At 47.3% G+C, this 25,331-nt stretch overlaps 1 protein-coding gene and 1 long non-coding RNA gene across 2 annotated transcripts in view; one reads left to right on the forward strand and one right to left on the reverse strand.

Annotated features, from left to right (window-relative positions):
* p3h2 (prolyl 3-hydroxylase 2) overlaps positions 1–25,331 on the reverse strand; it is a 174,881-nt gene that overhangs the window by 22,270 nt on the left and 127,280 nt on the right. Inside the window, exon 4 of the mRNA XM_014149483.2 lies at positions 2,352–2,483. Coding sequence (XP_014004958.1) covers positions 2,352–2,483 — 132 coding nt within the window. The remainder of the gene's footprint in view (positions 1–2,351; positions 2,484–25,331) is intronic.
* Positions 946–1,519, forward strand: LOC123727847 (uncharacterized). Its single transcript, XR_006759778.1, has 2 exons — positions 946–1,292; positions 1,455–1,519. It is a non-coding gene; the product is annotated as an uncharacterized lncRNA (long non-coding RNA).

The following is a 25,331-nucleotide window of genomic DNA, read 5'->3' on the forward strand; positions in this document are numbered from 1 at the left end:
AGAGTAAGGTTCAGTAAGGTTCAGTAGGGTAGAGTAAGGTTCAGTAAGGTTCAGTAGGGTAGAGTAAGAGTCAGTAAGGTGCAGTAGGGTAGAGTAAGGTTCAGTAAGGTGCAGTAGGGTAGAGTAAGGTTCAGTAAGGTGCAGTAGGGTAGAGTAAGGTTCAGTAAGGTGCAGTAGGGTAGAGTAAGGTTCAGTAGGGTAGAGTAAGATTCAGTAAGGTGCACTATGGTAGAGTAAGATTCAGTAAGGTGCAGTAGGGTAGAGTAAGGTTCAGTAAGGTGCAGTAGGATAGAGTAAGGTTCAGTAAGGTGCAGTAGGATAGAGTAAGGTTCAGTAAGGTGCAGTAGGATAGAGTAAGGTTCAGTAAGGTGCAGTAGGATAGAGTAAGGTTCAGTAAGGTGCAGTAGGATAGAGTAAGGTTCAGTAAGGTGCAGTAGGATAGAGTAAGGTTCAGTAAGGTGCACTATGGTAGAGTAAGGTTCAGTAAGGTGCAGTAGGATAGAGTAAGGTTCAGTAAGGTGCAGTAGGGTAGAGTAAGGTTCAGTAAGGTGCAGTAGGATAGAGTAAGGTTCAGTAAGGTGCAGTAGGATAGAGTAAGGTTCAGTAAGGTGCAGTAGGGTAGAGTAAGGTTCAGTAAGGTGCAGTAGGGTAGAGTAAGGTTCAGTAAGGTGCAGTAGGATAGAGTAAGGTTCAGTAAGGTGCAGTAGGTTAGAGTAAGGTTCAGTAAGGTGCAGTAGGATAGAGTAAGGTTCAGTAAGGTGCAGTAGGTTAGAGTAAGGTTCAGTAAGGTGCAGTAGGATAGAGTAAGGTTCAGTAAGGTGCAGTAGGATAGAGTAAGGTTCAGTAAGGTGCAGTAGGTTAGAGTAAGGTTCAGTAAGGTGCAGTAGGATAGAGTAAGGTTCAGTAAGGTGCAGTAGGATAGAGTAAGGTTCAGTGTAAGTGTTGTTACATAGATGCTGTGTTCACTATGCATGATTAATACATAATTCAAGGTTTATTTGATGTAGTAAATAAATGAATGATTTATTGATGTATAGATAAGAATTTAAATGTGATGTAACAGGTAAATTAACGTTAGGCCATTGATTGTGTTTTTATGTTCCATCCCGGAACTAACGTTCTCTGTTGTGTTACTGCTACGGAATTTGTTAATTGACTGTGTGCAATCTAACTTAAGCAGATCTTAGTCTGAGTCATAATTGTTGATGGCAGAGGCTAAGAAAGACAGTAAAGGGACTTTCAAGGGACTTTAAGAATTCAAGAACCTCTTTTCAGGACAAGCAGCCAACGAGGTATTTTGTTCAACCTATAGAACTTTGTTTATAGTTGCGCCAAGTTCCATTTGTATTGTCGCACCAAGCGCCATTTGTATTGTTGCGCCGAGCGCCATTTGTATTTCTTTGTTTCAGTACTGTATAATTTATCAACGTTACTGTGTTCATTCAAACATATAGTTCTCACGGCGTGACGTGGATGCATCGGAGAAAAAGACGTGCAATGCAATAAACGCCCGTTTCAAGGAACCAACCTGTGTCTGTTGTCGTGAAAGAGCTACATTCAGTAAGGTGCAGTAGGTTAGAGTAAGGTTCAGTAAGGTGCAGTAGGTTAGAGTAAGGTTCAGTAAGGTGCAGTAGGGTAGAGTAAGGTTCAGTAAGGTGCAGTAGGGTAGAGTAAGGTTCAGTAAGGTGCAGTAGGATAGAGTAAGGTTCAGTAAGGTTCAGTAGGGTAGAGTAAGGTTCAGTAAGGTGCAGTAGGATAGAGTAAGGTTCAGTAAGGTGCAGTAGGGTAGAGTAAGGTTCAGTAAGGTTCAGTAGGGTAGAGTAAGGTTCAGTAAGGTGCAGTAGGGTAGAGTAAGGTTCAGTAAGGTTCAGTAGGGTAGAGTAAGGTTCAGTAGGGTAGAGTAAGGTTCAGTAAGGTGCAGTAGGGTAGAGTAAGGTTCAGTAAGGTGCAGTAGGGTAGAGTAAGGTTCAGTAAGGTTCAGTAGGGTAGAGTAAGGTTCAGTAAGGTAACGTTACTCACTCAGGTAGCAGGCGAACTACAGGTAGTCGTAGTGTAGAGGCAGAGTAAGGTGAAGTAAGGTTCAGTAAGGTGCAGTAAGGTAACGTTACTCACTCAAGAAGTAGGTGAACTGCAGGTAGTCATAGTGTAGAGGCAGAGTAAGGTGCAGTATGGTGCAGTAAGGTAATGGTACTCACGCTGGTAGTAGGTAAACTGCAGGTAGTCGTAGTGTAGAGGCAGAGTAAGGTGCAGTATGGTGCATTAAGGTAATGGTACTCACGCTGGTAGTAGGCAAACTGCAGGTAGTCGTAGTGTAGAGGCAGAGTAAGGTGCAGTAAGGTAATGGTACTCACGCTGGTAGTAGGCAAACTGCAGGTAGTCGTAGTGTAGAGGCAGGTAGTTCTCCATGGGAGACAGACGACCGGGCCGGGTGGACAGGTCTCTAACACACTCGTGTTCACAGTGCAGCACCTGGGTGAAGTGGTCTGAAACATACACAGGAGGGTGGAGAGGATACAGGTGAATTCATTCATTACTCATGTAAAGCACAGAAAAAGCATTGAGTTGTTTAATAATGATGATGAACCACTAACAATATTTGGCTACCCTAATGTTGGTATTTCATACAGTGTTTTTCATTCCACTGGTTACCATACATTCTTGATTGTTATCACCAGCCAACTCCATCAGCCAATTCCTACTTTGGCCGCCTTTCCTTCCAGTTCTCTGCTGCCAAAGACTGGAACGAATTGCAAAAATCACTGAAGCTGGAGTCTTATATCTCCCTCACTAACTTTAAGCATCAGCTGTCAGAGCAGCTTACCGATCATTGCATCTGTACACAGCCCATCTGTAAATAGCCCACCCAACTACCTCATCCCCATATTGTTATTTATTTTTTGCTCCTTTGCACCCCAGTATCTCTACTTGCACATTCATCTTCTGCACATCTATCACTCCAGTGTTTAATTGCAAAATTGTAATTATTTTTGCCACTATGGCCTATTTACTGCCTTACCTCCCGACTCTTACTACATTTGCACACACTGTATATAGGACTGTGTGTAATTGTTATTTGTGTCGCACTGCTTTTCTCCATCTTGGCCAGGTTGCAGTTGTAAATGAGAACTTGTTCTCAACTGGCCTACCTGGTTAAATAAAGGTTAAATAAAACCATTAATCACATAAGTCAGCCATCTCACCACTGATTTAGATATTGTGCTTTGCATTCTCTGTACTAGATTTATAATCATTCTAGACAGGTCAGTCCCAACACTGGGTTCTACCAGAGATCATTCTAGACAGGTCAGTCCAACACTGGGTTCTATCAGATATCATTCTAGACAGGTCAGTCCAACACTGGGTTCTATCAGATATCATTCTAGACAGGTCAGTCCAATACTGGGTTCTACCAGAGATCCAGAGCCAATTAATTAGTGTTTTCTTTACAATTAGCAGTGGCGTAAAGTACTTTAAGTAAAAATACTTTAAAGTACTACGTAAGTAGTTTTTAGGGGCATCTGTACTTTACTATTCATATTTTTGACAACTTTTACTTTACTACATTCCTGAAGAAAATATACTGCTCAAAAAAATAAAGGGAACACTTAAACAACACATCCTAGATCTGAATGAAAGAAATAATCTTATGAAATACTTTTTTCTTTACATAGTTGAATGTGCTGAGAACAAAATCACACAAAAATAATCAATGGAAATCCAATTTATCAACCCATGGAGGTCTGGATTTGGAGTCACACTCAAAATTAAAGTGGAAAACCACTCTACAGGCTGATCCAACTTTGATGTAATGTCCTTAAAACAAGTAAAAATGAGGCTCAGTAGTGTGTGTGGCCTCCACGTGCCTGTATGACCTCCCAACAATGCCTGGGCATGCTCCTGATGAGGTGGCGGATGGTCTCCTGAGGGATCTCCTTCCAGACCTGGACTAAAGCATCCGCCAACTCCTGGACAGTCTGTGGTGCAACGTGGCGTTGGTGGATGGAGCGAGACATGATGTCCCAGATGTGCTCAATTGGATTCAGGTCTGGGGAACGGACGGGCCAGTCCATAGCATCAATGCCTTCCTCTTGCAGCAACTGCTGACACACTCCAGCCACGAGGTCTAGCATTGTCTTGCATTAGGAGGAACCCAGAGCCAACCGCACCAGCATATGGTCTCACAAGGGGTCTGAGGATCTCATCTCGGTACCTAATGGCAGTCAGGCTACCTCTGGCGAGCACATGGAGGGCTGTACGGCCCCCCAAAGAAATGCCACCCCACACCATGACTGACCCACTGCCAAACCGGTCATGCTGGAGGATGTTGCAGGCAGCAGAACGTTCTCCACGGCGTCTCCAGACTCTGTCACGTCTGTCACGTGCTCAGTGTGAACCTGCTTGCATCTGTGAAGAGCACAGGGCGCCAGTGGCGAATTTGCCAATCTTGGTGTTCTCTGGCAAATGCCAAACGTCCTGCACGGTGTTGGGCTGTAAGCACAACCCCCACCTGTGGACGTCAGGCCCTCATACCACCCTCATGGAGTCTGTTTCTGACCGTTTGAGCAGACACATGCACATTTGTGGCCTGCTGGAGGTCATTTTGCAGGGCTCTGGCAGTGCTTCACCTGCTCCTCCTTGCACAAAGGCGGAGGTAGCGGTCCTGCTGCTGGGTTGTTGCCCTCCTACAGCTTCCTCCACGCCTCCTGATGTACTGGCCTGTCTCCTGGTAGCGCCTCCATGCTCTGGACACTACGCTGACAGACACAGCAAACCTTCTTGCCACAGCTCGCATTGATGTGCCATCCTGGATGAGCTGCACTACCTGAGCCACTTGTGTGGGTTGTAGACTCTGTCTCATGCTACCACTAGAGTGAAAGCACCACCAGCATTCAAAAGTGACCAAAACATCAGCCAGGAAGCATAGGAACTGAGAAGTGGTCTGTGGTCCCCACCTGCAGAACCACTCCTTTATTGGGTGTCTTGCTAATTGCCTATAATTTCCACCTGTTGTGTATTCCATTTGCACAACAGCATGTGAAATGTATTGTCAATCAGTGTTGCTTCCTAAGTGGACAGTTTGATTTCACAGAAGTGTGATTGACTTTGAGTTACATTGTGTTGTTTAAGTGTTCCCTTTATTTTTTTGAGCAGTGTATTATACTTTTTACTCCATAGACTTTCCCTGACAACCCAAAGTACCCATTACATTTGGAATGCTTAGCTGGACAAAATTGTGAAATTCATGTACTTATCAAGAGAACACGTGGTTATCCCTACTGCCTATGGTCTGGCAGACTCACTAAACACAAATGCATATTTTGTATAAGGAATAATTATTGGAATTTAATAATATAAGGAATTTGAAATTATTTATACTTTTACTTTTGATATTTAAGTATATTTTAGCAATTATATTTACTTTTGATACTTAGGTATATTTAAAACCAAATACTTTTAGACTTTTACTGAAGTAGTATTTTACTGGGTGACTTTCACTTTTACTTGACTAACTTTCTATTAAGGTATGTATACTTTTACTCAAGTATGACAAGTGGGTACTTTTTCCACCACTGACAATTAGAAGTATGTGTACTACAGTTATCCTGGTCACTGAGACGCTGAGGTGTACTACAGTTATCCTGATCACTGAGACGCTGAGGTGTATTACAGTTAGCCTGGTCACTGAGACGCTGAGGTGTATTACAGTTAGCCTGGTCACTGAGACGCTGATGTGTACTACAGTTATCCTGGTCACTGAGACGCTGAGGTGTACTAGTTATCCTGGTCACTGAGACGTTGAGGTGTATTACAGTTAGCCTGGTCACTGAGACGCTGAGGTGTATTACAGTTATCCTGGTCACTGAGGTGTACTACAGTTATCCTGGTCACTGAGGTGTACTACAGTTATCCTGGTCACTGAGGTGTACTACAGTTATCCTGGTCACTGAGACGCTGAGGTGTATTACAGTTAGCCTGGTCACTGAGACGCTGAGGTGTATTACAGTTAGCCTGGTCACTGAGACGCTGAGGTGTATTACAGTTAGCCTGGTCACTGAGACGCTGAGGTGTATTACAGTTATCCTGGTCACTGAGGTGTATTACAGTTAGCCTGGTCACTGAGACGCTGAGGTGTATTACAGTTATCCTGGTCACTGAGACGCTGAGGTGTATTACAGTTAGCCTGGTCACTGAGACGCTGAGGTGTATTACATTTAGCCTGGTCACTGAGGTGTACTACAGTTAGGCTGGTCAAAGACGCTGAGGTGTACTACAGTTAGCCTGGTCACTGAGACGCTGAGGTGTATTACAGTTATCCTGGTCACTGAGACGCTGAGGTGTATTACATTTAGCCTGGTCACTGAGGTGTACTACAGTTAGCATGGTCACTGAGACGCTGCGGTACACTACAGTTAGCATGGTCACTAAGATGCTGAGGTGTACTACAGTTAGCCTGGTCACTGAGGTATACCACAGTTAGCTTGTTAGTGCACTGAGACGCTGAGGTGTACTACAGTTAGCCTGGTCACCGAGACGCTGAGCTGTATTACAGTTAGGCTGGTCACCGAGACGCTGAGGTGTATTACAGTTAGGCTGGTCACAGACGCTGAGGTGTACTACAGTTAGCCTGGTCACTGAGACACTGAGGTGTATTACAGTTAGCCTGGTCACTGAGACGCTGAGGTGTATTACAGTTAGCCTGGTCACTGAGACGCTGAGGTGTATTACAGTTATCCTGGTCACTGAGACGCTGAGGTGTATTACAGTTATCCTGGTCACTGAGACGCTGAGGTGTATTACAGTTAGCCTGGTCACTGAGACGCTGAGGTGTATTACAGTTAGCCTGGTCACTGAGACGCTGAGGTGCATTACAGTTAGCCTGGTCACTGAGACGCTGAGGTGTACTACAGTTAGCCTGGTCACTGAGACACTGAGGTGTATTACAGTTAGCCTGGTCACTGAGACGCTGAGGTGTATTACAGTTAGCCTGGTCACTGAGACGCTGAGGTGTATTACAGTTAGCCTGGTCACTGAGACGCTGAGGTGTATTACAGTTAGCCTGGTCACTGAGGTGTATTACAGTTATCCTGGTCACTGAGACGCTGAGGTGTATTACAGTTAGCCTGGTCACTAAGACGCTGCACCTGACACCTACTACCATACCCTGTTCAAACCCACTTAAATATTTTGTCTTGCCCATTCACCCTCTGAATGGCACACATACACAAATGTCTCAATTGTCTCAAGGCTTAAAAATCCTACTTTAACATGTCTCCTCCCCTTCATCTACACTGGTTGAAGTGGATTTAACAAGTAGCATCCATCATGGATCATAGCTTTCACCTGGATTCACCTGGTCAGTCTATGTCATGGAAAGAGCAGGTGTTCATCATGTTTTGTACACTCAGTGTATGTATAAAATATCATCATCCTTTCTCTGTGACAAACAAAAAAGAAAGATGACAGAAGTGGGATTCAGGTTACCAATGACATGCTCATGTGAGTCAAGCTCTGTGAAATCACAGGTCAGAGGTCAGGGAAGTCAAGACAACCTGATACTCCAATAGCTCTAGAACTTGAGAGAGAAACACAACAATGAACTCTTCTCTCGTTGATAGCCACTTCTCTCGTTGATAGACTATCAACGAGAGAAGAGACTATCAACGACAGAGTAGACTATCAACGAGAGAGTAGACTATCAACGAGAGAGTAGACTATCAACGAGAGAGTAGACTATCAACGAGAGAGTAGACTATCAACGAGAGATTAGACTATCAACGACAGAGTAGACTATCAACGACAGAGTAGACTATCAACGACAGAGTAGACTATCAACGACAGAGTAGACTATCAACGACAGAGTAGGCTATCAACGAGAGAAGAGGCTATCAACGAGAGAAGAGACTATCAACGAGAGAAGAGACTATCAACGAGAGAAGAGACTATCAACGAGAGAGTAGACTATCAACGAGAGAGTAGACTATCAACGAGAGAGTAGACTATCAACGAGAGAGTAGACTATCAACGAGAGAGTAGACTATCAACGAGAGAGTAGACTATCAACGAGAGAGTAGACTATCAACGAGAGAGTAGACTATCAACGAGAGAGTAGACTATCAACGAGAGAGTAGACTATCAACGACAGAGTAGGCTATCAACGAGAGAAGAGGCTATCGACGAGAGAAGAGGCTATCGACGAGAGAAGAGACTATCGACGAGAGAAGAGACTATCGACGAGAGAAAAGGCTATCGACGAGAGAAGAGGCTATCGACGAGAGAAGAGGCTATCGACGACAGAGTAGACTATCGACGAGAGAAGAGGCTATCGACGAGAGAAGAGGCTATCGACGAGAGAAGAGGCTATCGACGAGAGAAGAGGCTATCGACGAGAGAAGAGGCTATCGAGACGACAGAGTAGGCTATCGAGACGACAGAGTAGGCTATCGACGACAGAGTAGGCTATCGACGACAGAGTAGGCTATCGACGACAGAGTAGGCTATCGACGACAGAGTAGGCTATCGACGACAGAGTAGGCTATCGACGACAGAGTAGGCTATCGACGACAGAGTAGGCTATCGACGACAGAGTAGGCTATCGACGACAGAGTAGACTATCGACGACAGAGTAGACTATCGACGAGAGAGTAGACTATCGACGAGCGAAGAGGCTATCGACGACAGAGTAGGCTATCGACGACAGAGTAGGCTATCGACGACAGAGTAGGCTATCGACGACAGAGTAGGCTATCGACGACAGAGTAGGCTATCAACGACAGAGTAGGCTATCAACGACAGAGTAGGCTATCAACGACAGAGTAGGCTATCAACGACAGAGGAGGCTATCAACGAGAGAAGAGGCTATCAACGAGAGAAGAGGCTATCAACGAGAGAAGAGACTATCAACGACAGAGTAGGCTATCAACGACAGAGTAGGCTATCAACGACAGAGTAGGCTATCAACGACAGAGTAGGCAATCAACGAGAGAAGAGGCTATCAACGAGAGAAGAGGCTATCAACGACAGAGTAGACTATCAACGACAGAGTAGACTATCAACGAGAGAGTAGACTATCAACGAGAGAAGAGGCTATCAACGAGAGAAGAGGCTATCAACGACAGAGTAGGCTATCAACGACAGAGTAGGCTATCAACGACAGAGTAGGCTATCAACGACAGAGTAGACTATCAACGACAGAGTAGACTATCAACGAGAGAAGAGGCTATCAACGAGAGAAGAGGCTATCAACGAGCGAAGAGGCTATCAACGAGCGAAGAGGCTATCAACGAGCGAAGGGGCTATCAACGAGCGAAGGGGCTATCAACGAGCGAAGGGGCTATCAACGAGCGAAGGGGCTATCAACGAGCGAAGGGGCTATCAACGAGCGAAGGGGCTATCAACGAGAGAAGGGGCTATCAACGAGAGAAGGGGCTATCAACGAGCTATCAACGACAGAGTAGGCTATCAATGACAGTAGACTATCAACGAGAGAAGAGGCTATCAACGAGAGAAGGGGCTATCAACGAGCGAAGGGGCTATCAACGAGAGAAGGGGCTATCAACGAGAGAAGGGGCTATCAACGAGAGAAGGGGCTATCAACGAGCGAAGAGACTATCAACGAGAGAGTAGACTATCAACGAGAGAGTAGACTATCAACGAGAGAGTAGACTATCAACGAGAGAGTAGACTATCAACGAGAGAGTAGACTATCAACGAGAGAGTAGACTATAAACGACAGAGTAGACTATCAACGACAGAGTAGACTATCAACGACAGAGTAGACTATCAACGAGCGAAGAGACTATCAACGAGAGAGTAGACTATCAACGAGAGAGTAGACTATCAACGAGAGAGTAGACTATCAACGAGAGAGTAGACTATCAACGAGAGAGTAGACTATCAACGACAGAGTAGACTATCAACGACAGAGTAGACTATCAACGACAGAGTAGACTATCAACGACAGAGTAGACTATCAACGAGAGAGTAGACTATCAACGAGAGAGTAGACTATCAACGAGAGAGTAGACTATCGACGAGAGAGTAGACTATCGACGAGAGAGTAGGCTATCGACGAGAGAAGAGGCTATCGACGAGAGAAGAGGCTATCGACGAGAGAAGAGGCTATCGACGAGAGAAGAGGCTATCGACGACAGAGTAGACTATCGACGAGAGAAGAGGCTATCGACGAGAGAAGAGGCTATCGACGACAGAGTAGACTATCGATGACAGAGTAGGCTATCGACGAGAGAAGAGGCTATCGACGAGAGAAGAGGCTATCGACGAGAGAAGAGGCTATCGACGAGAGAAGAGGCTATCGACGAGAGAAGAGGCTATCGACGAGAGAAGAGGCTATCGACGAGAGAAGAGGCTATCGACGACAGAGTAGGCTATCGACGACAGAGTAGGCTATCGACGACAGAGTAGGCTATCGACGACAGAGTAGGCTATCGACGACAGAGTAGGCTATCGACGACAGAGTAGACTATCGACGAGCGAAGAGGCTATCGACGACAGAGTAGGCTATCGACGACAGAGTAGGCTATCGACGACAGAGTAGGCTATCGACGACAGAGTAGGCTATCGACGACAGAGTAGGCTATCAACGACAGAGTAGGCTATCAACGACAGAGTAGGCTATCAACGAGAGAAGAGGCTATCAACGAGAGAAGAGGCTATCAACGAGAGAAGAGACTATCAACGAGAGAAGAGACTATCAACGAGAGAAGAGACTATCAACGACAGAGTAGACTATCAACGACAGAGTAGACTATCAACGACAGAGTAGACTATCAACGACAGAGTAGACTATCAACGACAGAGTAGACTATCAACGACAGAGTAGACTATCAACGACAGAGTAGACTATCAACGACAGAGTAGACTATCAACGAGAGAAGAGGCTATCAACGAGAGAAGAGACTATCAACGACAGAGTAGACTATCAACTACAGAGTAGGCTATCAACGACAGAGTAGACTATCAACGAGAGAAGAGGCTATCAACGAGAGAAGAGGCTATCAACGAGAGAAGAGGCTATCAACGAGAGAAGAGGCTATCGACGACAGAGTAGGCTATCGACGACAGAGTAGACTATCGACGAGAGAATAGGCTATCGACGAGAGAAGAGGCTATCGACGACAGAGTAGACTATCGACGACAGAGTAGGCTATCGACGACAGAAGAGGCTATCGACGAGAGAAGAGGCTATCGACGAGAGAAGAGGCTATCGACGAGAGAAGAGGCTATCGACGAGAGAAGAGGCTATCGACGAGAGAAGAGGCTATCGACGAGAGAAGAGGCTATCGACGACAGAGTAGGCTATCGACGACAGAGTAGGCTATCGACGACAGAGTAGACTATCAACGAGAGAGTAGACTATCAACGAGAGAGTAGACTATCAACGAGAGAGTAGACTATCAACGAGAGAGTAGACTATCAACGACAGAGTAGACTATCAACGACAGAGTAGACTATCAACGAGAGAGTAGACTATCAACGAGAGAGTAGACTATCAACGAGAGAGTAGACTATCAACGAGAGAGTAGACTATCAACGAGAGAGTAGACTATCAACGAGAGAGTAGACTATCAACGAGAGAGTAGACTATCAACGAGAGAGTAGACTATCAACGACAGAGTAGGCTATCAACGAGAGAAGAGGCTATCAACGAGAGAAGAGGCTATCAACGAGAGAAGAGGCTATCAACGAGAGAAGAGGCTATCAACGACAGAGTAGACTATCGACGAGAGAAGAGGCTATCGACGAGAGAAGAGGCTATCGACGACAGAGTAGACTATCGACGACAGAGTAGGCTATCGACGAGAGAAGAGGCTATCGACGAGAGAAGAGGCTATCGACGAGAGAAGAGGCTATCGACGAGAGAAGAGGCTATCGACGAGAGAAGAGGCTATCGACGAGAGAAGAGGCTATCGACGACAGAGTAGGCTATCGACGACAGAGTAGGCTATCGACGACAGAGTAGGCTATCGACGACAGAGTAGGCTATCGACGACAGAGTAGACTATCGACGACAGAGTAGACTATCGACGAGCGAAGAGGCTAGCGACGACAGAGTAGGCTATCGACGACAGAGTAGGCTATCGACGACAGAGTAGGCTATCGACGACAGAGTAGGCTATCGACGACAGAGTAGACTATCGACGAGCGAAGAGGCTATCGACGACAGAGTAGGCTATCGACGACAGAGTAGGCTATCGACGACAGAGTAGGTTATCGACGACAGAGTAGGCTATCGACGACAGAGTAGGCTATCGACGACAGAGTAGGCTATCAACGACAGAGTAGGCTATCAACGAGAGAAGAGGCTATCAACGAGAGAAGAGGCTATCAACGAGAGAAGAGACTATCAACGACAGAGTAGACTATCAACGACAGAGTAGACTATCAACGACAGAGTAGACTATCAACGACAGAGTAGACTATCAACGACAGAGTAGACTATCAACGACAGAGTAGACTATCAACGAGAGAAAAGGCTATCAACGAGAGAAGAGACTATCAACGACAGAGTAGACTATCAACTACAGAGTAGGCTATCAACGACAGAGTAGGCTATCAACGACAGAGTAGGCTATCAACGACAGAGTAGGCTATCAACGACAGAGTAGGCTATCTACGAGAGAAGAGGCTATCAACGACAGAGTAGACTATCAACGACAGAGTAGACTATCAACGAGAGAGTAGACTATCAACGAGAGAAGAGGCTATCAACGACAGAGTAGGCTATCAACGACAGAGTAGGCTATCAACGACCGAGTAGGCTATCAACGACAGAGTAGACTATCAACGACAGAGTAGACTATCAACGAGAGAAGAAGCTATCAACGAGAGAAGAGGCTATCAACGAGAGAAGAGGCTATCAACGAGCGAAGGGGCTATCAACGAGCGAAGGGGCTATCAACGAGCGAAGGGGCTATCAACGAGCGAAGGGGCTATCAACGAGCGAAGGGGCTATCAACGAGCGAAGGGGCTATCAACGAGCGAAGGGGCTATCAACGAGCGAAGGGGCTATCAACGAGCGAAGGGGCTATCAACGAGAGAAGGGGCTATCAACGAGAGAAGGGGCTATCAACGAGCGAAGGGGCTATCAACGACAGAGTAGGCTATCAACGACAGTAGACTATCAACGAGAGTAGAGGCTATCAACGAGAGAAGGGGCTATCAACGAGCGAAGGGGCTATCAACGAGAGAAGGGGCTATCAACGAGAGAAGGGGCTATCAACGAGCGAAGAGGCTATCAACGACAGAGTAGGCTATCAACGACAGAGTAGGCTATCAACGAGAGAGTAGGCTATCCACGACAGAGTAGGCTATCAACGACAGAGTAGGCTATCAACGACAGAGTAGACTATCGACGAGAGAAGAGGCTATCGACGAGAGAAGAGGCTATCGACGACAGAGTAGACTATCGACGACAGAGTAGGCTATCGACGAGAGAAGAGGCTATCGACGAGAGAAGAGGCTATCGACGAGAGAAGAGGCTATCGACGAGAGAAGAGGCTATCGACGAGAGAAGAGGCTATCGACGAGAGAAGAGGCTATCGACGAGAGAAGAGGCTATCGACGAGAGAAGAGGCTATCGACGACAGAGTAGGCTATCGACGACAGAGTAGGCTATCGACGACAGAGTAGGCTATCGACGACAGAGTAGGCTATCGACGACAGAGTAGACTATCGACGAGCGAAGAGGCTATCGACGACAGAGTAGGCTATCGACGACAGAGGACAGAGTAGGCTATCGACGACAGAGTAGGCTATCGACGACAGAGTAGGCTATCGACGACAGAGTAGACTATCGACGAGCGAAGAGGCTATCGACGACAGAGTAGGCTATCGACGACAGAGTAGGCTATCGACGACAGAGTAGGCTATCGACGACAGAGTAGGCTATCGACGACAGAGTAGGCTATCGACGACAGAGTAGGCTATCGACGACAGAGTAGGCTATCGACGACAGAGTAGGCAATCAACGACAGAGTAGGCTATCAACGAGAGAAGAGGCTATCAACGACAGAGTAGACTATCAACGACAGAGTAGACTATCAACGACAGAGTAGACTATCAACGACAGAGTAGACTATCAACGACAAAGTAGACTATCAACGACAGAGTAGACTATCAACGACAGAGTAGACTATCAACGACAGAGTAGACTATCAACGAGAGAAGAAGCTATCAACGAGAGAAGAGGCTATCAACGAGAGAAGGGGCTATCAACGAGCGAAGGGGCTATCAACGAGCGAAGGGGCTATCAACGAGCGAAGGGGCTATCAACGAGCGAAGGGGCTATCGACGAGCGAAGGGGCTATCGACGAGCGAAGAGGCTATCGACGAGAGAAGAGGCTATCGACGAGAGAAGAGGCTATCGACGACAGAGTAGGCTATCGACGACAGAGTAGGCTATCGACGACAGAGTAGGCTATCGACGACAGAGTAGGCTATCGACGACAGAGTAGGCTATCGACGAGAGAAGAGGCTATCGACGAGAGAAGAGGCTATCGACGACAGAGTAGACTATCGACGAGAGAAGAGGCTATCGACGAGAGAAGAGGCTATCGACGAGAGAAGAGGCTATCGACGAGAGAAGAGGCTATCGACGAGAGAAGAGGCTATCGACGAGAGAAGAGGCTATCGACGACAGAGTAGGCTATCGACGACAGAGTAGGCTATCGACGACAGAGTAGACTATCAACGAGAGAGTAGACTATCAACGAGAGAGTAGACTATCAACGAGAGAGTAGACTATCAACGAGAGAGTAGACTATCAACGAGAGAGTAGACTATCAACGACAGAGTAGACTATCAACGACAGAGTAGACTATCAACGACAGAGTAGACTATCAACGACAGAGTAGACTATCAACGAGAGAGTAGACTATCAACGAGAGAAGAGACTATCAACGAGAGAAGAGACTATCAACGACAGAGTAGACTATCAACGACAGAGTAGACTATCAACGAGAGAGTAGACTATCAACGAGAGAGTAGACTATCAACGAGAGAGTAGACTATCAACGAGAGAGTAGACTATCAACGAGAGAGTAGACTATCAACGAGAGAGTAGGCTATCAACGACAGAGTAGGCTATCGACGAGAGAAGAGGCTATCGACGACAGAGTAGGCTATCGACGACAGAGTAGGCTATCGACGACAGAGTAGGCTATCGACGACAGAGTAGACTATCGACGACAGAGTAGACTATCGACGAGCGAAGAGGCTATCGACGACAGAGTAGGCTATCGACGACAGAGTAGGCTATCGACGACAGAGTAGGCTATCGACGACAGAGTAGACTAACGACGAGCGAAGAGGCTATCGACGACAGAGTAGGCTATCGACGACAGAGTAGGCTATCGACGACAGAGTAGGCTATCGACGACAGAGTAGGCTATCGACGACAGAGTAGGCTATCGACGACAGAGTAGGCTATCGACGACAGAGTAGGCTATCAACGACAGAGTAGGCTATCAACGACAGAGTAGGCTATCAACGAGAGAAGAGGCTATCAACGAGAGAAGAGGCTATCAACGAGAGAAGAGGCTATCAACGAGAGAAGAGGCTATCAACGAGAGAAGAGACTATCAACGACAGAGTAGACTATCAACGACAGAGTAGACTATCAACGACAGAGTAGACTATCAACGACAGAGTAGACTATCAACGACAGAGTAGACTATCAACGACAGAGTAGACTATCAACGACAGAGTAGACTATCAACGACAGAGTAGACTATCAACGAGAGAAGAGGCTATCAACGAGAGAAGAGACTATCAACGACAGAGTAGACTATCAACTACAGAGTAGACTATCAACGACAGAGTAGGCTATCAACGACAGAGTAGGCTATCAACGACAGAGTAGGCTATCAACGACAGAGTAGGCTATCTACGAGAGAAGAGGCTATCAACGACAGAGTAGACTATCAACGACAGAGTAGACTATCAACGACAGAGTAGACTATCAACGACAGAGTAGACTATCAACGACAGAGTAGACTATCAACGAGAGAGTAGACTATCAACGAGAGAGTAGACTATCAACGAGAGAGTAGACTATCAACGAGAGAGTAGACTATCAACGAGAGAGTAGGCTATCAACGAGAGAAGAGGCTATCAACGAGAGAAGAGGCTATCAACGAGAGAAGAGGCTATCAACGAGAGAAGAGGCTATCAACGAGAGAAGAGGCTATCGACGACAGAGTAGACTATCGACGAGAGAAGAGGCTATCGACGAGAGAAGAGGCTATCGACGACAGAGTAGACTATCGACGACAGAGTAGGCTATCGACGAGAGAAGAGGCTATCGACGAGAGAAGAGGCTATCGACGAGAGAAGAGGCTATCGACGAGAGAAGAGGCTATCGACGAGAGAAGAGGCTATCGACGACAGAGTAGGCTATCGACGACAGAGTAGGCTATCGACGACAGAGTAGGCTATCGACGACAGAGTAGGCTATCGACGACAGAGTAGACTATCGACGACAGAGTAGACTATCGACGAGCGAAGAGGCTATCGACGACAGAGTAGGCTATCGACGACAGAGTAGGCTATCGAAGACAGAGTAGGCTATCGACGACAGAGTAGACTAACGACGAGCGAAGAGGCTATCGACGACAGAGTAGGCTATCGACGACAGAGTAGGCTATCGACGACAGAGTAGGCTATCGACGACAGAGTAGGCTATCGACGACAGAGTAGGCTATCGACGACAGAGTAGGCTATCGACGACAGAGTAGGCTATCGACGACAGAGTAGGCTATCAACGAGAGAAGAGGCTATCAACGAGAGAAGAGGCTATCAACGAGAGAAGAGGCTATCAACGAGAGAAGAGGCTATCAACGAGAGAAGAGACTATCAACGACAGAGTAGACTATCAACGACAGAGTAGACTATCAACGACAGAGTAGACTATCAACGACAGAGTAGACTATCAACGACAGAGTAGACTATCAACGACAGAGTAGACTATCAACGACAGAGTAGACTATCAACGAGAGAAGAGGCTATCAACGAGAGAAGAGGCTATCAACGACAGAGTAGACTATCGACGAGAGAAGAGGCTATCGACGAGAGAAGAGGCTATCGACGACAGAGTAGACTATCGACGACAGAGTAGGCTATCGACGAGAGAAGAGGCTATCGACGAGAGAAGAGGCTATCGACGAGAGAAGAGGCTATCGACGAGAGAAGAGGCTATCGACGAGAGAAGAGGCTATCGACGACAGAGTAGGCTATCGACGACAGAGTAGGCTATCGACGACAGAGTAGGCTATCGACGACAGAGTAGACTATCGACGACAGAGTAGACTATCGACGAGCGAAGAGGCTATCGACGACAGAGTAGGCTATCGACGACAGAGTAGGCTATCGAAGACAGAGTAGGCTATCGACGACAGAGTAGACTAACGACGAGCGAAGAGGCTATCGACGACAGAGTAGGCTATCGACGACAGAGTAGGCTATCGACGACAGAGTAGGCTATCGACGACAGAGTAGGCTATCGACGACAGAGTAGGCTATCGACGACAGAGTAGGCTATCGACGACAGAGTAGGCTATCAACGACAGAGTAGGCTATCAACGACAGAGTAGGCTATCAACGAGAGAAGAGGCTATCAACGAGAGAAGAGGCTATCAACGAGAGAAGAGGCTATCAACGAGAGAAGAGGCTATCAACGAGAGAAGAGACTATCAACGACAGAGTAGACTATCAACGACAGAGTAGACTATCAACGACAGAGTAGACTATCAACGACAGAGTAGACTATCAACGACAGAGTAGACTATCAACGACAGAGTAGACTATCAACGAGAGAAGAGGCTATCAACGAGAGAAGAGACTATCAACGACAGAGTAGACTATCAACTACAGAGTAGACTATCAACGACAGAGTAGGCTATCAACGACAGAGTAGGCTATCAACGACAGAGTAGGCTATCAACGACAGAGTAGGCTATCAACGACAGAGTAGGCTATCTACGAGAGAAGAGGCTATCAACGACAGAGTAGACTATCAACGAGAGAGTAGGCTATCAACGACAGAGTAGGCTATCAACGACAGAGTAGGCTATCAACGAGAGAAGAGGCTATCAACGAGAGAAGAGGCTATCAACGAGCGAAGAGGCTATCAACGAGCGAAGGGGCTATCAACGAGCGAAGGGGCTATCAACGAGCGAAGGGGCTATCAACGAGCGAAGGGGCTATCAACGAGCGAAGGGGCTATCAACGAGAGAAGGGGCTATCAACGAGAGAAGGGGCTATCAACGAGCGAAGGGGCTATCAACGACAGAGTAGGCTATCAACGACAGTAGACTATCAACGAGAGTAGAGGCTATCAACGAGAGAAGGGGCTATCAACGAGCGAAGGGGCTATCAACGAGAGAAGGGGCTATCAACGAGAGAAGGGGCTATCAACGAGCGAAGAGGCTATCAACGACAGAGTAGGCTATCAACGACAGAGTAGGCTATCAACGACAGAGTAGGCTATCAACGAGAGAAGAGGCTATCAACGAGCGAAGAGGCTATCAACGAGCGAAGAGGCTATCCACGACAGAGTAGGCTATCCACGACAGAGTAGGCTATCCACGACAGAGTAGGCTATCCACGACAGAGTAGGCTATCAACGACAGAGTAGGCTATCGACGACAGAGTAGGCTATCGACGACAGAGTAGGCTATCGACGACAGAGTAGGCTATCGACGACAGAGTAGGCTATCGACGACAGAGTAGGCTATCGACGACAGAGTAGGCTATCAACGACAGAGTAGGCTATCAACGACAGAGTAGACTATCAACGAGAGAAGAGGCTATCAACGAGTGAAGCGGCTATCAACGAGTGAAGAGGCTATCAACGGCTATCAACGAGAGAAGAGGCTATCAACGAGAGAAGAGGCTATCAACGAGCGAAGAGGCTATCAACGAGCGAAGAGGCTATCAACGAGCGAAGAGGCTATCAACGAGCGAAGAGGCTATCAACGAGCGAAGAGGCTATCAACGAGCGAAGAGGCTATCAACGAGCGAAGAGGCAATCAACGAGAGAAGAGGCTATCAACGAGCGAAGAGGCTATCAACGAGCGAAGAGGCTATCAACGAGCGAAGAGGCTATCAACGAGCGAAGAGGCTATCAACGAGAGAAGAGGCTATCAACGAGAGAAGAGGCTATCAACGAGAGAAGAGGCTATCAACGAGAGAAGAGGCTATCAACGAGAGAAGAGGCTATCAACGAGAGAAGAGGCTATCAACGAGAGAAGAGGCTATCAACGAGAGAAGAGGCTATCAACGAGAGAAGAGGCTATCAACGAGAGAAGAGGCTATCAACGAGAGAAGAGGCTATCAACGAGAGAAGAGGCTATTAACGAGAGAAGAGGCTATCAACGACAGAGTAGAGGCTATCAACGACAGAGTAGACTATCAACGAGAGAAGAGGCTATCAACGAGAGAAGAGGCTATCAACGAGCGAAGAGGCTATCAACGACAGAGTAGACTATCAACGAGAGAAGAGGCTATCAACGACAGAGTAGACTATCAACGAGAGAGTAGACTATCAACGAGAGAGTAGGCTATCAACGAGAGAAGAGGCTATCAACGACAGAGTAGACTATCAACGAGAGAAGAGGCTATCAACGACAGAGTAGACTATCAACGAGAGAAGAGGCTATCAACGAGAGAAGAGGCTATCAACGAGAGAAGAGGCTATCAACGAGAGAAGAGGCTATCAACGAGAGAAAGGGCTATCAACGAGCGAAGGGGCTATCAACGACAGAGTAGACTATCAACGAGAGAAGAGGCTATCAACGAGAGAAGGGGCTATCAACGAGAGAAAGGGCTATCAACGAGCGAAGGGGCTATCAACGAGCGAAGAGGCTATCAACGAGCGAAGAGGCTATCAACGAGAGAAGAGGCTATCAACGAGAGAAGAGGCTATCAACGAGAGAAGAGGGTATCAACGAGAGTAGAGGCTATCAACGAGGGTAGAGGCTATCAACGACAGAGTAGAGGCTATCAACGACAGAAGAGTCTATCAACGAGAGAAGAGGCTATCAACGAGCGAAGAGGCTATCAACGACAGAGTAGACTATCAACGACAGAGTAGGCTATCAACGACAGAGTAGGCTATCAACGAGAGAAGAGGCTATCAACGACAGAGTAGACTATCAACGAGAGAGTAGACTATCAACGAGAGAGTAGACTATCAACGAGAGAGTAGACTATCAACGACAGAGTAGACTATCAACGAGAGAAGACGCTATCAACGACAGAGTAGGCTATCAACGAGCGAAGGGGCTATCAACGAGCGAAGGGGCTATCAACGAGCGAAGGGGCTATCAACGAGCGAAGGGGCTATCAACGAGCGAAGGGGCTATCAACGAGCGAAGGGGCTATCAACGAGCGAAGAGGCTATCAACGACAGAGTAGACTATCAACGACAGAGTAGGCTATCAACGACAGAGTAGGCTATCAACGACAGAGTAGGCTATCAACGAGAGAAGAGGCTATCAACGACAGAGTAGACTATCAACGAGAGAGTAGACTATCAACGAGAGAGTAGGCTATCAACGAGAGAAGAGGCTATCAACGACAGAGTAGACTATCAACGAGAGAAGAGGCTATCAACGAGTGAAGAGGCTATCAACGAGTGAAGAGGCTATCAACGACAGAGTAGACTATCAACGAGAGAAGAGGCTATCAACGAGAGAAGGGGCTATCAACGAGAGAAGGGGCTATCAACGAGAGAAGGGGCTATCAACGAGCGAAGGGGCTATCAACGAGCGAAGGGGCTATCAACGAGCGAAGGGGCTATCAACGAGCCGAAGGGGCTATCAACGAGCGAAGAGGCTATCAACGAGCGAAGAGGCTATCAACGAGAGAAGAGGCTATCAACGAGAGAAGAGGCTATCAACGAGAGAAGAGGCTATCAACGAGAGTAGAGGCTATCAACGAGAGTGGAGGCTATCAACGACAGAGTAGAGGCTATCAACGACAGAGTAGACTATCAACGAGAGAAGAGGCTATCAACGAGAGAAGAGGCTATCAACGAGAGAAGAGGCTATCAACGAGCGAAGAGGCTATCAACGACAGAGTAGACTATCAACGACAGAGTAGGCTATCAACGAGAGAAGAGGCTATCAACGACAGAGTAGGCTATCAACGAGAGAAGAGGCTATCAACGACAGAGTAGACTATCAACGAGAGAAGAGGCTATCAACGAGAGAAGAGACTATCAACGACAAGAGTAGACTATCAACGACAAGAGTAGACTATCAACGACAAGAGTAGGCTATCAACGAGAGAAGAGGCTATCAACGACAGAGTAGACTATCAACGAGAGAAGAGGCTATCAACGACAGAGTAGGCTATCAACGAGAGAAGAGGCTATCGACAGAGTAGACTATCAACGAGCGAAGAGGCTATCAACGAGCGAAGAGGCTATCAACGAGCGAAGAGGCTATCAACGAGAGAGAAGAGGCTATCAACGAGAGAGAAGAGGCTATCAACGAGAGAAGAGACTATCAACGACAAGAGTAGGCTATCAACGACAAGAGTAGGCTATCAACGACAAGAGTAGGCTATCAACGACAAGAGTAGGCTATCAACGACAAGAGTAGGCTATCAACGACAAGAGTAGGCTATCCACGACAAGAGTAGGCTATCCACGACAAGAGTAGGCTATCCACGACAAGAGTAGGCTATCAACGACAGAGTAGGCTATCAACGAGCGAAGAGGCAATCAACGAGAGAAGAGGCAATCAACGAGCGAAGGGGCTATCAACGAGCGAAGAGGCTATCAACGAGCGAAGAGGCTATCAACGAGCGAAGAGGCTATCAACGAGCGAAGAGGCTATCAACGAGCGAAGAGGCTATCAACGAGCCGAAGAGGCTATCAACGAGAGAAGAGGCTATCAACGAGAGAAGAGGCTATCAACGAGAGAAGAGGCTATCAACGAGAGAAGAGGCTATCAACGAGAGAAGAGGCTATCAACGAGAGAAGAGGCTATCAACGAGAGAAGAGGCTATCAACGAGAGAAGAGGCTATCAACGAGAGAAGAGGCTATCAACGAGAGAAGAGGCTATCAACGAGGGAAGAGGCTATCAACGAGAGAAGAGGCTATCAACGAGAGAAGAGGCTATCAACGAGAGAAGAGGCTATCAACGAGAGAAGAGGCTATCAACGAGAGAAGAGGCTATCAACGAGAGAAGAGGCTATCAACGAGGGAAGAGGCTATCAACGAGAGAAGAGGCTATCAACGAGAGAAGAGGCTATCAACGAGAGAAGAGGCTATCAACGAGAGAAGAGGCTATCAACGAGAGAAGAGGCTATCGACAAGCGAAGAGGCTATCGACGAGAGAAGAGGCTATCGACGAGAGAAGAGGCTATCGACGACAGAGTAGGCTATCGACGACAGAGTAGGCTATCGACGACAGAGTAGGCTATCGACGACAGAGTAGACTATCGACGAGAGAAGAGGCTATCGACGAGAGAAGAGGCTATCGACGACAGAGTAGACTATCGACGACAGAGTAGGCTATCGACGAGAGAAGAGGCTATCGACGAGAGAAGAGGCTATCGACGAGAGAAGAGGCTATCGACGACAGAGTAGACTATCAACGACAGAGTAGACTATCAACGACAGAGTAGACTATCAACGACAGAGTAGACTATCAACGACAGAGTAGACTATCAACGAGAGAGTAGACTATCAACGAGAGAAGAGACTATCAACGAGAGAAGAGACTATCAACGAGAGAAGAGACTATCAACGACAGAGTAGACTATCAACGACAGAGTAGACTATCAACGACAGAGTAGACTATCAACGACAGAGTAGACTATCAACGAGAGAGTAGACTATCAACGAGAGAGTAGACTATCAACGAGAGAGTAGACTATCAACGAGAGAGTAGGCTATCAACGAGAGAAGAGGCTATCAACGAGAGAAGAGGCTATCAACGAGAGAAGAGGCTATCAACGAGAGAAGAGGCTATCAACGAGAGAAGAGGCTATCAACGACAGAGTAGACTATCGACGAGAGAAGAGGCTATCGACGAGAGAAGAGGCTATCGACGACAGAGTAGACTATCGACGACAGAGTAGGCTATCGACGAGAGAAGAGGCTATCGACGAGAGAAGAGGCTATCGACGAGAGAAGAGGCTATCGACGAGAGAAGAGGCTATCGACGAGAGAAGAGGCTATCGACGAGAGAAGAGGCTATCGACGACAGAGTAGGCTATCGACGACAGAGTAGGCTATCGACGACAGAGTAGGCTATCGACGACAGAGTAGACTATCGACGACAGAGTAGACTATCGACGAGCGAAGAGGCTATCGACGACAGAGTAGGCTATCGACGACAGAGTAGGCTATCGAAGACAGAGTAGGCTATCGACGACAGAGTAGACTAACGACGAGCGAAGAGGCTATCGACGACAGAGTAGGCTATCGACGACAGAGTAGGCTATCGACGACAGAGTAGGCTATCGACGACAGAGTAGGCTATCGACGACAGAGTAGGCTATCGACGACAGAGTAGGCTATCGACGACAGAGTAGGCTATCAACGACAGAGTAGGCTATCAACGACAGAGTAGGCTATCAACGAGAGAAGAGGCTATCAACGAGAGAAGAGGCTATCAACGAGAGAAGAGGCTATCAACGAGAGAAGAGACTATCAACGACAGAGTAGACTATCAACGACAGAGTAGACTATCAACGACAGAGTAGACTATCAACGACAGAGTAGACTATCAACGACAGAGTAGACTATCAACGACAGAGTAGACTATCAACGAGAGAAGAGGCTATCAACGAGAGAAGAGGCTATCAACGACAGAGTAGACTATCAACTACAGAGTAGACTATCAACGACAGAGTAGGCTATCAACGACAGAGTAGGCTATCAACGACAGAGTAGGCTATCAACGACAGAGTAGGCTATCAACGACAGAGTAGGCTATCAACGACAGAGTAGGCTATCAACGACAGAGTAGGCTATCAACGACAGAGTAGGCTATCTACGAGAGAAGAGGCTATCAACGACAGAGTAGACTATCAACGAGAGAGTAGGCTATCAACGACAGAGTAGGCTATCAACGACAGAGTAGACTATCAACGAGAGAAGAGGCTATCAACGAGAGAAGAGGCTATCAACGAGAGAAGAGGCTATCAACGAGCGAAGAGGCTATCAACGAGCGAAGGGGCTATCAACGAGCGAAGGGGCTATCAACGAGCGAAGGGGCTATCAACGAGCGAAGGGGCTATCAACGAGCGAAGGGGCTATCAACGAGCGAAGGGGCTATCAACGAGAGAAGGGGCTATCAACGAGAGAAGGGGCTATCAACGAGCGAAGGGGCTATCAACGACAGAGTAGGCTATCAACGACAGAGTAGGCTATCAACGACAGTAGACTATCAACGAGAGTAGAGGCTATCAACGAGAGAAGGGGCTATCAACGAGCGAAGGGGCTATCAACGAGAGAAGGGGCTATCAACGAGAGAAGGGGCTATCAACGAGCGAAGAGGCTATCAACGACAGAGTAGGCTATCAACGACAGAGTAGGCTATCAACGACAGAGTAGGCTATCAACGAGAGAAGAGGCTATCAACGAGCGAAGAGGCTATCAACGAGCGAAGAGGCTATCCACGACAGAGTAGGCTATCCACGACAGAGTAGGCTATCAACGACAGAGTAGGCTATCAACGACAGAGTAGGCTATCAACGACAGAGTAGGCTATCAACGAGAGAAGAGGCTATCAACGAGCCGAAGAGGCTATCAACGAGCGAAGAGGCTATCCACGACAGAGTAGGCTATCCACGACAGAGTAGGCTATCGACGACAGAGTAGGCTATCCACGACAGAGTAGGCTATCGACGACAGAGTAGGCTATCGACGACAGAGTAGGCTATCGACGACAGAGTAGGCTATCGACGACAGAGTAGGCTATCGACGACAGAGTAGGCTATCGACGACAGAGTAGGCTATCGACGACAGAGTAGGCTATCGACGACAGAGTAGGCTATCAACGACAGAGTAGGCTATCAACGACAGAGTAGGCTATCAACGACGGAGTAGACTATCAACGACAGAGTAGACTATCAAAGACAGAGTAGACTATCAACGAGAGAAGAGGCTATCAACGACAGAGTAGGCTATCAACGACAGAGTAGACTATCAACGACAGAGTAGACTATCAACGACAGAGTAGGCTATCAACGACAGAGTAGGCTATCAACGACAGAGTAGGCTATCAACGAGCCGAAGAGGCTATCAACCAGCAAAGAGGCTATCAACGAAGCGAAGAGGCTATCAACGAGCCGA

This window comes from Salmo salar, chromosome ssa16 (assembly GCF_905237065.1).
Source record: "Salmo salar chromosome ssa16, Ssal_v3.1, whole genome shotgun sequence".
In the NCBI taxonomy this organism is placed as follows: Eukaryota; Metazoa; Chordata; class Actinopteri; order Salmoniformes; family Salmonidae; genus Salmo; species Salmo salar.